At 38.8% G+C, this 11,471-nt stretch overlaps 2 protein-coding genes across 2 annotated transcripts; one reads left to right on the top strand and one right to left on the bottom strand.

Moving 5' to 3' along the window:
- Positions 1–547: 547 nt before the first annotated feature.
- Positions 548–7,332, bottom strand: pin1 (peptidylprolyl cis/trans isomerase, NIMA-interacting 1). The gene is made up of 5 exons (XM_078276221.1): positions 7,182–7,332; positions 4,090–4,172; positions 3,182–3,290; positions 2,977–3,087; positions 548–1,395 (listed from the first exon to the last, which is right to left on the bottom strand). Exons 1-5 carry the CDS (start codon positions 7,237–7,239, stop codon positions 1,286–1,288), a joined length of 471 nt encoding a protein of 156 aa, XP_078132347.1. The 5' UTR covers positions 7,240–7,332; the 3' UTR covers positions 548–1,285.
- Positions 7,333–7,442: 110 nt separating this feature from the next.
- On the top strand, positions 7,443–11,235 carry ubl5 (ubiquitin like protein 5). Its single transcript, XM_078276234.1, has 5 exons — positions 7,443–7,552; positions 7,913–7,977; positions 10,499–10,582; positions 10,676–10,713; positions 10,891–11,235. The coding sequence occupies exons 2-5, from the start codon at positions 7,922–7,924 to the stop codon at positions 10,932–10,934; spliced, it is 222 nt and encodes a 73-aa protein (XP_078132360.1). The 5' UTR covers positions 7,443–7,552; positions 7,913–7,921; the 3' UTR covers positions 10,935–11,235.
- Positions 11,236–11,471: the final 236 nt, after the last annotated feature.

Genomic DNA, 11,471 nt, shown 5'->3' with positions numbered 1-11,471 from the left:
AAGATAAACATTCCTTGAAGAACGTGTCAAAAGAAATATGCTAAAAACAGCATGTCATTAATTCAAAAAAAGCAAATTGGGTTTGGAATGAATGCAAACTCTTACTAAAATACTATGATTGACTAGCTTTCCCCTACCCATATATATATATATGTGTGTGTGTGTACGTATTGTATGTCCAACTGAATTAACTATAGACTATTTTCGGTAATACTTTACTTCAAGGTATCTACATAAGAGTGACATGACACTGTCATGACACATGAACCCTAACTTGTCATGACAAAAACCGAATGACACTTACTAAAAGAAGCGTTATGTCATAAACATTTGACTTGTTTATGTTTATGACACGTTCATGACAGTGTCATGTCACTCTTGTGTAGATACCTTCAAGTAAAATGTAACCCTATTTTCTTATTCTCTTAGGTGTGAAAGGGGTATTAAAGTGTTTCTCTGTGAAGCACTTTAAGCTACATGTTTGCCGACACGATTGCAGGACTATTATCACAATTCTGTTCTAAATAAACCCCAAAAAACAAGATACTTACAAAAAAAACCAACCTTTTTTTATTGAAAGAAAAACTTCAATTAATAGCACAACAGTGTAATATTAATCTAAACGTTGATGCTTTTAAAAGCTGCGGAGCTGATTGTTAAAACCTGGAAGTATTCATCTGTTCCATCTTTGCATATTCTAAGGGGGAGGAGACATTCTTACTTGTTCTACTTCTTAATGGAAACAAATGATTCTGTTCCTGGATATCTGCAAAAGGACAACACATTTACAGCAATGCTAAATGTAGAGAACTCAGCAGAACAGTGCTTTCTCAAACTGCAGGGGTTTTGCAATAACTACAAAGTATTTTAAACGTCTTATGAATCCATTTTCCAAAACAAGATCGAGGAACTGCTTTGGCACACATACAGTAGGAATGGAAAAGATTACAGGAAAACGTATGATAAATGGTCCTTCTGAAGACATGCACTCACTTCAACAGAGTCACAGGCACTCATGTTTTATAAAATGGCATTGCCATGGTTAATAAAAGCTTGAGGTCTCAAAGGAATAATCTGCAATACTCCTTGATGTTCAGTGTGATTAAATTTTTCATACAACATAGTGCTTGGAACAAAATGATCCCGCTTAAAATAATGCGATTCAGACCTTTGTTTATTGGGTGGTGTGTGTCATTAAATTAAATTAGGTCTGGATGGATCGGACTGTGTGTGTGTGTGTGTGTGTGAAGATATAAGAGGAAGTACAGTATGTGGCGTCTTCCTTTCAACCAGTGCGTAGGATGATGTGGACTCCAGAGTCAGTAAAAACAGGACCGCTCATGTCTCCAACTTTTAGAGCAAAGGAGGCATCTTCAAAAGGCTTCTGCATTTGACCTAAAACATAAATGGATACTTTATATTAAAAGTAATACAATTATCCAGATCCAAATAAAAATTCACACATAGAATATGTTGTACGTTATCATCTGTGACTGGTCTGTTCATAAATTCAGAATCAAAAAAAGGATTTTTTTCCCCCAAGAAAGTAACACTTAGTGCATACATAAAAATATTAAACAGTAATGTTTATATGCTTTTGCTTAAAATATTTGTTTATTAACTTTTACAATAACCTACTTAGGGTAATTGCATATAATCATCTCCTTGTGGACGTGTCACATTGGCACGGCCAGTAATAGCTATTCAGTCCCTCCAGGATTTCGCGATCGCGGCAATTCATGCAAACTCAACCAATCACCGCGAATTTGGTGCGACTCGCAACTTTGACCAATCACCGCAACTTTTCCGCAAATTTGACCAATAACCTCAAGCTTCCCGCGACTTCAACCAATCACAGCAGTCCCACGTGCACTCTGAGAGCCAATGACCAAGTGGGAGTAAGAACGGGTTGATAATTTCCTTGTTTGTGATATGAAGACGAGACGTATGTGACTCGAACGTCTCACATTTACCAAAAAAACGTACAGTGAAAGACCGTGCAAAACATTTGAGACCGTCCTGCCAACCTGTATACATTTTAACATTAATGTACGCTGTAACGATTTTTCACTCTAAAGTCGCTGCCGTTTCAATCCTGTCGGCTATCTGCAGTGGGCGGGGCTGCAGCTCAGTTCCCCCCGCGACTGACGCTTGCACACGCGCACACACACACACAAACAACACACGCGGTGGATGCAGGGAAAAAAAGGAGATGAGACGACACGATGAACTAAATTGAGGACAGCTGCGCTTGTTATTGTAAGTGCAATGGTAAGTTAAAGTCAGTACTTTATCAAACCGTATGAATGTGTGTCCCAGGCCAGAATAGGAAAATAACAATGTAAAGATCAACAAGCCACTGACACGTTTTAATTTGATTCATGCAATAAATTATTATTTTTTTGTCTTAAATCCACCAGCCATTTTCATATTATACCAACATTTGCAGCATCCTGGGCCTTTTTGGTAAGGTTACTAGGAAAACCCAGCCCAGAGTAGTTTTATTCTCCCCAAAACAAGTTTCCTTTTTATTTTTAAAGAACTATACGAAATACAATTTTTTTTTAAAAATCGCAACTTTTTTGCAACTTTCACTGTCTCCCGCAACTTTTTTTTTACAAAAGCTCCCGTCAAATCAGGCATTTTGGGCCGCAACAATCTCAAAAAAAGGCCGCGAAATCCTGGAGGGACTGGCTATTGAGTGATGCTGACGCATGTTTTTGACAATAACTAATATCAGTCAAAAATCTTATTGTTGGTCAACTGTAATTATTAACATCCATCATTACATCTTTTGGATCCATTTCCCTTATGCAACAATGTTTATCTATATCATCCTGCTATATAAACTAGGCAAAAATCAACATACACATATATGCATAACTCTTGCGGATTTGTACATTCATGAATAAGTAACTGCTGTATCGTGTGTGTGTGTGTGTGTGTGTGTGTGTGTGTGTGTGTGTGTGTGTGTACCTTTGCCAAATAATCCCAGGTCTCCACCGTTCTTAGCTGAGCTGCAGTCGCTGAACTGAGAAGCCAGGGACTCAAACATCTCCTCTCCAGATTTGATCTCTTCTATGTACTCTGCGCAGGACATAGAAATAAAGAACAAATGAAACATGTTAGTCAGACTTGATCGAAGCACCCACCCTCCCCCCTCCACCGATGCCTTACTTACTCTGAATGAGATCCAGGGCCTCGTCTTTAGTTCGTGTTATATTTTGTTCCCGCCAAGAAGATGGACGACGTGACTGATTATGCTTCACCAGGAGGTGAGAGCAGCGTACCTGAGTGAAAAAAAAGTGTCAAATCACCACAGAATTAATACGACTATGATTACTACTGTGAAAATATTAAAACCTCCCTGGTCTCCCGTACACTCACTCTACAGTTAAACTCTGAAAAGACCTATATTCTTATTATTGGCTCTAAACATACCTGTAGTTAAAATATCTTGTAATAACATTTGACCTCGTGTTTAATTTTGACTTGGCATGTTTGGATGATACATAGGCACCAAAGCTTGTTTGTCAGAGCCTAAATGTTGACCATGGAGGAAAAGCACACACCAATAAGACAACAACAATATTTTATATGTAGGCTATTGAAAAAAATTAATTAAGTTAATTATTTCATTATTTTATAATTAGTTTTTTTATTATTATTTTATTTTAGGATATTGTGCAAATATATATGTGTATACTGCAGCATTTCTGAACAAAAACAATACAGACTAACAAACAAAATCCAGCCTTTTTACTACACACACGGGACTGCAACTGCTGTATGAAATGAGCGGGGTGTTGCAGTGGTTCAGCTTCAGTCTAGAAGGGCTGCTATACTTTCTGCAGACCACCAATTGTCACCATTTCTCCGAAGCTTTACAGTTTCCCGCCCTCAAAGTCTCAAAAGGCCTTGTTCACCTATCGCTTATTTTAATCATTACATCACTAAGCTAGTTCAGTCTTGGTTTTATGTCATGTTGTAAACTAAACACTTTGTAACTATTATTTTGAAAAGTGCTCCATAAAAAAAGTTGATTGTTGTTATAACAATAATTACATTTAAAATATTACACATAATAACCTTATCCGGCTCTCCACGGCCATCTCCCACCGGACGTTCCCACTGGCTGGCATTGGTGATGTGGTTAAAGTAGTACACTTTACCTGGAGGGCAAAAAGAGAGAGAGTTGTGAAAGCTGCTCATTGATTATTTTTTTTTAAACAAATGGAAGCAGATGAACAACTTGAAAACAACATTGACACATTATGTTTAGGGATGCACCAATCCAATACCCCAGATCAGTATCATTGGCAATGCTAACCTTATCTAGTGGATTGTGTATCAGCTCTGAAGTGACCAATCCACATTACTTACTGTTTCTTTGTTAATATTGTTCTATCATCATCATCTAAAATCCAGGGTTTCTGCAACCAGTTGCATTCATTTTGTCACAGCGTGTTGCCCAACTCAATATTAGTGACACAGCACTGGGGCTGGGCAATACATCGATATTAGGGCTGAACGATTAATCGCATTTGCAATAATATCGCGATATGTTAAAACGCAATTTCCTAATCACAAAGGCAGCGATTTGGTCACGTGACTCGCGAGAGCAAATCAGTCTGCACTCCGCAGAGAAAGCATTAGCTTGGCACGCTAACGCTACGCTGTACCTTGAGCAGATTTCTGTCATTCAAACAACTCTGAGTTGTAGTTTAAAACTTTTACAGCCATTTTAATAAAATGAAGGGTTTTATTCGGGCTTGAGTCCATACATGCAGTTAATGGATACAGGCACGCAGAACTGAAGGCTCGGTTGGCAACGATTAGCGGTTAGCTCCGGTTAGCGGTTAGCGCCGTTATAAAGATATGGAGTGGAGGAGCTGCCACTGAGAGAGGTAACAACCATAGACTGTATATAAAATGGACCAACAGATCCCGTTGCTCTGGACGGAGACCAGTGAAGGATATTAGAAGCACTTTTCCGGTGATGGCTGAGCGTTACTGCGCAGCCTCAAACTGAGAGAGACGATGTAAATGTGACGTGAGCAACCTGTCTGAAAGTTGTAAGTCTTCTGGTAGCTGTGCCAAGAGAAATCTCAATCATTCCGAATATTGCAGAGATGGAGAGCGTAGATATATGTAAGGAGATAACATGGGCACAGGCTAATTATTGCTAACTAAAATGCTAGTTAGCATTAGTAATTAAACTTAAACAGCTGATGTAAGTCCAAACTGCCTGCGATCTTCTCCTGTACTATACGGTAATTCCTCTACTATGCGACAGTAAGTCGCGTGGTTATGACACAATCGTTAGCCTATTTTTACAAAAACGTCTGCTACGGAGCCATAACGTGAGGTACAAGGTAATGGAGCCTTTTATAAATTGTCGTGTTTCTTTAGAAATAAACAATGGACAAATAAAGTCTTTAAACGCTTCAGCTGTAAAGTTATTCGCTGTCAAAGTGACGTCAAAATGAATGGCAGTCAATGGAATGCTAACGGGAGGTGATGGCTTGTTAGCATCAAAATGGCACCATAGGAGCTGCGCGGTCCGAGGAGAAGCTTACCCCCTTGGCAACAACCAGACTCTGATAAATGACGTTCGGGGAGCTTTCACAGCAGCATGGCTGCGTTGTTTCTATGATTTTATTAGTACAGTTAATCTCACGACAAGACCAGCAGCAGTATGCTACTACTAACGTAACGATAGCCTCTCTGAGCAAGTGCAACTTTGACGCGGTCATGCACACAGCACGCAACTGTCTGAAGGCAGCTCCTCTCTGTGCGCTGTATAAAAAAAAAATACACCATTGTGTGTGTGTGTGTGTGTGTGTAGACACACACACACACACACACACACACACTTAACTGTATATTACACACCATCATGTCATTCAATTTCAATGTAACAACACCTCTCACCCCCTACATGAGACTGTGAGTTCCCTGAGCAGCTCCTTCAGCAGCAGACTGCTGCACCCTCAGTGCAAGAAGGAGCTATACATATTTATTTATTACTCTGTGTTACCTTCAACTGTGCAATATGTCATTTCTATTCATCCGCACCTTACTCATCTGTATATCTGTGTTTATATACTGTCTGTTTATATAAGGGTGTTTATTGTGTAAATATTTGTTTTATTACTATTATTATTGTTGTTGTTGTTATTATTATTATTATTACTAATTCTATTTTTCTATTTTTTATACGTTATGTATATTTTTTTTCTCCTATGTCTACATAATGTGTATTTATGTTATTCTGATGTGTGTACATTTTTTTCTTTTGAGCTGCTGTAGCACAGGAATTTCCCCAGTGTGGGATTAATAAAGTCTATCTTATCTCTTATATTATCTTATAAAGAAAACACTGATTAGTGCAGTTTAAAAAGGTATTGAAAAACATATTGGGACATAAACCACATTGTGCTGCACTGGTGTAAGTACATTTACTCTAGAACTGTACTCAAGTACAAATTTGAGGTACTTGTATTGAATATTTCCATTTGATTCAACTTGCTACAATTTAGAGGGAAATGTGTCTGACAGCTTTAGAGCATTTTCAGATTACAATTTTTCGTACCCTTCCTGTCCAGTGAAAACCATGATTGTCCAGATGACGTGTTGATGTTGAATGTTTCTGATAAACTGAAAGATTAAGTATTCCTTCAACCCTACTTCTTAAACTAAATAAACAATTTAAAAGCCCTCTTGGATCAGCTGGAAAATGCTAACACACAAACTATAAAAGATTTATGTTTTAATGGAATAAGACTCTACTAAGCTTTTTGGCCTCCCAGCATAAATATGTAAACCCTGCTGAGGTCATGGATGTATAGGCTGAGGCTCCTATGGTCTGCACGTGAGGCACTGGAGCAGAATGACGTCATGCAGGGGCCCTGCAGTAGCCAGCTTGAATGGATCAGCTCTGGCGCGATCGTGAAACAACACCACATTTAACAAAACACACCTATAAAACCAAGTTACCCATCACTGGTTTCAGCATATCTCTATTATAGTTTAAGTCCCATATGCCTCGTTTAAACAGTAAACCACGATGCTGAGGCTGCTAGCTCGTAAGCTAGCTGGCTAAGTTTACTAACATATTGCCATTTAGCTAGCTAGCTAGCATGTTTAGCTTCTCGTGACTTCGGTTTCATTAACGTTACCTGAATTGCGGCTCATTCTTTTCTCCCATCCACCCGGTAACTTTTCGTCGTCTGCCATTATTTTTTCTGCAGCAGCGTTTTCAAATTTAATTTCAGTAGCTGCCGTGTGAGTGGTCGGACTGCAGTTAGGCAAAGTACGACAGTTAACAACGTGTTTATGATACGAGTTGTTTTCAGATTGAGGTCCGCCTTTGACGGGTTTCTCTGTCCTGTCATAGGTTAATGAGGGCTGTCAATCTTCGTTGTGCCCATTTGATTGGTTGAGAAGCTAACACCACAAACTGAATCAGCTTTACGGTAAATAGGACGGAGAGCGGTCCAGAGAATATCATCGAAGTGTGAATATTTGTTATACTGCTGTGAATTTCCAGGTAGGAATGTCACAGATAACACACCGTTATTATATATGTAACACAATGCTCGACATTTTCTAAACAGAATGTGGGTTTACGTGTGTGCTTTGTAACACTGCACACATTGGTTTGTAAAATATGTAACATTAGCTAGCGAAGTTGTGAGCTCTAGCTAGCTAGCTGATGTTAGCTAATGTCAAACAAAAACAACCTGCTTTAAAGGCTCTGTTTTTTCATGTGGCGTACTGTGAATGAAGCACATTAGCTATCGCCTCTAACTAGATACATAATGTATTTTTGGCATAAGATATATGGGGAATGGCTTTAAATCGACTCAACACTCCCACATGTTATGCTAACATTTCCTTTGGCTGACAGGAACTGAAGATGATCGAGGTGGTTTGCAACGATCGCCTGGGCAAGAAAGTCCGGGTCAAGTGCAAGTATCCTTCTCGAAACTGGAGATAATCCTGAATAATAATAATAATAATAATAATAATAATGATGCGTCCTTCCACATGTGCAATGCTTGGGCCCACGCCATAGGCTGTAACGTACGGCTAACGTAACCTAGGGTTAGATTGTTAACTTCTTGGTATCTGGAGCATTTGTCAGAGCATCAAGACTTTAATTTCAAGCATGAAGTGAAAGCGTAGGTTTAAAGCCGCAAGTGCTGGTTAACTGTTTTTCAGATAAGTTTTTTTTGATTTTTAATTGATTTTGTTTACAATGAATCGATTTCCTAGAGCCCGAGATGACATATTCATATACATAGTTTTATCTGACCAATATTTGAACCCAGTTTACTATGATGAGACAGACACAGAAAAGCAGCAAATCCTAATATTCGAAAAGGTTGAACCAGAGAATGTTCCAGCTTCTCAAATGTGCTGTATAAAATGCATGTCAGTATCCACAGTGCCATGGCAACTAACCTTCCTCTTCCACTTTGGGTTTTAAGGGCTGCTTGCATCCTTAATATTGCACTACTGCAATCTTCTGAAGTAAGTTAACTCCTACAGTGTCCAGTATGTCAGATTTTCATCATCAGTACTGTCCTCATTAGGAAGCTGACCAAGCATCTTCTGCCTCGTCCACTTTCCCTACACTCCAGTATGTTCTTTAGGTTGCTGTGTTCAATTCTCAGCTTGCTTATTGTTACTTGCGCTTTCCGTTTAGTTCCCCTACTTCTTAACATACCTACTCCTTTTTGGAGTGAGTGTAAATGTCTGTTTTATTGCGCTGTTTCAATACTGTTGCCACTTTTTAGTTACTTTTCTCCACTCTATGCTTTTCCTTCTTTGCGTCTTTCATTTCAAAATAAGTGCACACTTAATTCAAGACAACTTCCTCCAAGATCAACAAATAAATCCTCCATTTGTGTCCGAAACAAAGTTAGACAGACCAAAATCATGATGACCTGGGTTAGTTAAACCAGAGGTTCTGAATCTTTTTTCAGCCAAGGACTCCTTAGAATATACTGGGGACCGCCTCGTGCATGTCCCCTGTAATACTTTGACATAGCCTAGTTTTTACACTTTTGTAGTATAGTTATGTGAAAGACGACACTTTTGGGCGCCTGGTTAGCTCACCTGGTAGAGCAGGCGCCCATATATAAAGGTTCACTCCTCAACGCATGTCATTCCCCCTCTCTCTCCCCTTTTAATGTCTTCAGCTGTCCTATAGAAATAAAGGGCAAAAAATAATCTTAAAAAAAAAAAGAACAACACTTATTTGTGTCTTTATGGACAGGTCTGCTATGTCAGTGTGGTCAGATCCGTGAGTTCCAACCAGACATTTTTTTGTGGTAGTTACTGACCGCCTGGCTTGCTGGTGGTCTTGTCAAACCAATTTAAGGGAATAAAACAACTCCTGTGCCCAGTTTTTCAAAAAAATTGAACCTGGATCAAATTGATGCAGATTTGGAAATGCCATGTTTTACTCTTCAGGATCACCTGATCCACACTACTTTTATGACCGTTTTTTTAAAGGAGCATTGGATTGGATCACTGTGATCCAAATACCAAATTTCAGGATTACCAAATCCTTTACCAGAGCCTTAAATGGAACCAACAGTGTAGCCTACTGGCTTAGCAAACAACAACAGGTAGGCAAAATACCGGTGACCACAAATAGCCATTTCTTGTTTTAATTTTAAGAAACAGAAACACTGTAATAAACAGAAACATTTTACATTCCTTATTTTGTTATAATGTTAAATAGCAAAACAAAAACAATACTATCCAATAGTCCATATCTCATTAGATGTGACATGCTTCATATATGAAGAAATGTATATATCATCAGTAAACCTTTTATTTTATGATAATTCACTTAAAAAGAACCTCTGATTTTGGTTTTGATTGGTTTGAAAAATCACAACTGAATCCACCCTTCTGATGGGATCAGGATAATCCTGTTTTTTTTTTTTGTTTTTTTTGACCAAATGGATCCCAAATCGAGTTCCAAGTTTTGAAAAACCCAAAGGGTAGGTTTGATCCAGATCAAATGTAAGATCAGATTACATGATCTGATCTTGTTCGGAATCCCTCTTTTGCTTTTGAAAAACCCATTTCCAAGATTTGATCCAATCCATGATCCTAAATACCACTGGAGAGATGTCAATGCCGGCCTTCTAAATGTAGGGTTTTTATGAGACCCCTTTTTAAGGTTGGCGGCGTAGTTTAGGTCGTGATTAATTTGAGTGTTAGTCTGAATATTTTCCAACATTGAGCATTTGTTATAGATTTAACAAATAATATTTGTTGAACTAAGAATAAAGACAAACTTTTTACATCATGATCATTTTAATAAACGTAATGAATCTGAAAATGTTTCACCGACCGCCCCTGGCAGCGTGCCACGGACCCCACTTTGAGAATCACTGAGTTAAACCACGATTCAAAGTGCTCTAAATGTCTTCTATGCCACCATGTTGCTCCTTCCTTAACTGAAATGTTTCAGCTCTGAGGACACTATTGGAGATCTAAAGAAGCTCATTGCTGCCCAGACAGGAACTCGATTTGACAAGATTGTACTAAAGAAATGGTAAGTTGCTTGTCTGGAGTACTGCCCTGCTGTTACTATAACAAATATTTCTATTTCTTCTATTGGCTAAATGTCCCTCCTCTGTTCCCACAGGTATACCATATTCAAGGACCACGTGTCTCTCGGTGACTGTATCCTTTTTCTTTTTTTTAAGCTGCTCTGCCACTAGCTCGGTACTGATACTGTAGCACCGTTTTTTGTATTTTCACAGAAGTCTACATTTTTTTTCAAATACGTAATACGCAGAACAGACAGTGGTGCAGAACCCTTTTATACTGATCTGTTGTACTTAACCACGACCTCTGCAGATGAAATCCATGATGGGATGAACCTGGAGCTGTACTACCAGTAGACCACAGGAGGACCACCACTCAATTGCACACAGACAACCCTTTTGCTTAACACACAGACACACACAGACACACACAGACAGACAGAGATGGAATCTGTTGCAGGAAACCACCATGATCAGACAACCCAACTGATAGGCGCATACCCTGAGAAGGCGCACTAGCTACAGAGCAAGAAACACAGACATAACATTGATCTCCATTTTAGCTCATGATTTTTGCCCTTCAAATTGTGTGAAAGATGTTGTTTTAACGTTTTTGTTTTGATATTTTGGAATTAAAGCAGATATTTACCTACTTACATCGCTGAGTGCTGGTCATTGTTGTCCTGTAATATTAACTGTAACCTGTTGTGTACCACTTCATTACAATTCCACTGTGCACAAAGCCAGGCCTATAAAGAAATGGTTTTTAGTTTGGTGTGGCAGAACTTGACTGTCCTGCTCAGAGCCCTGACTGGAGGTTGTTATAGCAGCAGATTAACGCCTATAGTTTTGAAATTAGATGTTCAACAATCACATGTACAGTAGGTGTAAAGT

Source organism: Sander vitreus, chromosome 2, assembly GCF_031162955.1.
Source record: "Sander vitreus isolate 19-12246 chromosome 2, sanVit1, whole genome shotgun sequence".
In the NCBI taxonomy this organism is placed as follows: Eukaryota; Metazoa; Chordata; class Actinopteri; order Perciformes; family Percidae; genus Sander; species Sander vitreus.
This window is presented reverse-complemented; position numbering and strand designations above follow the sequence as displayed.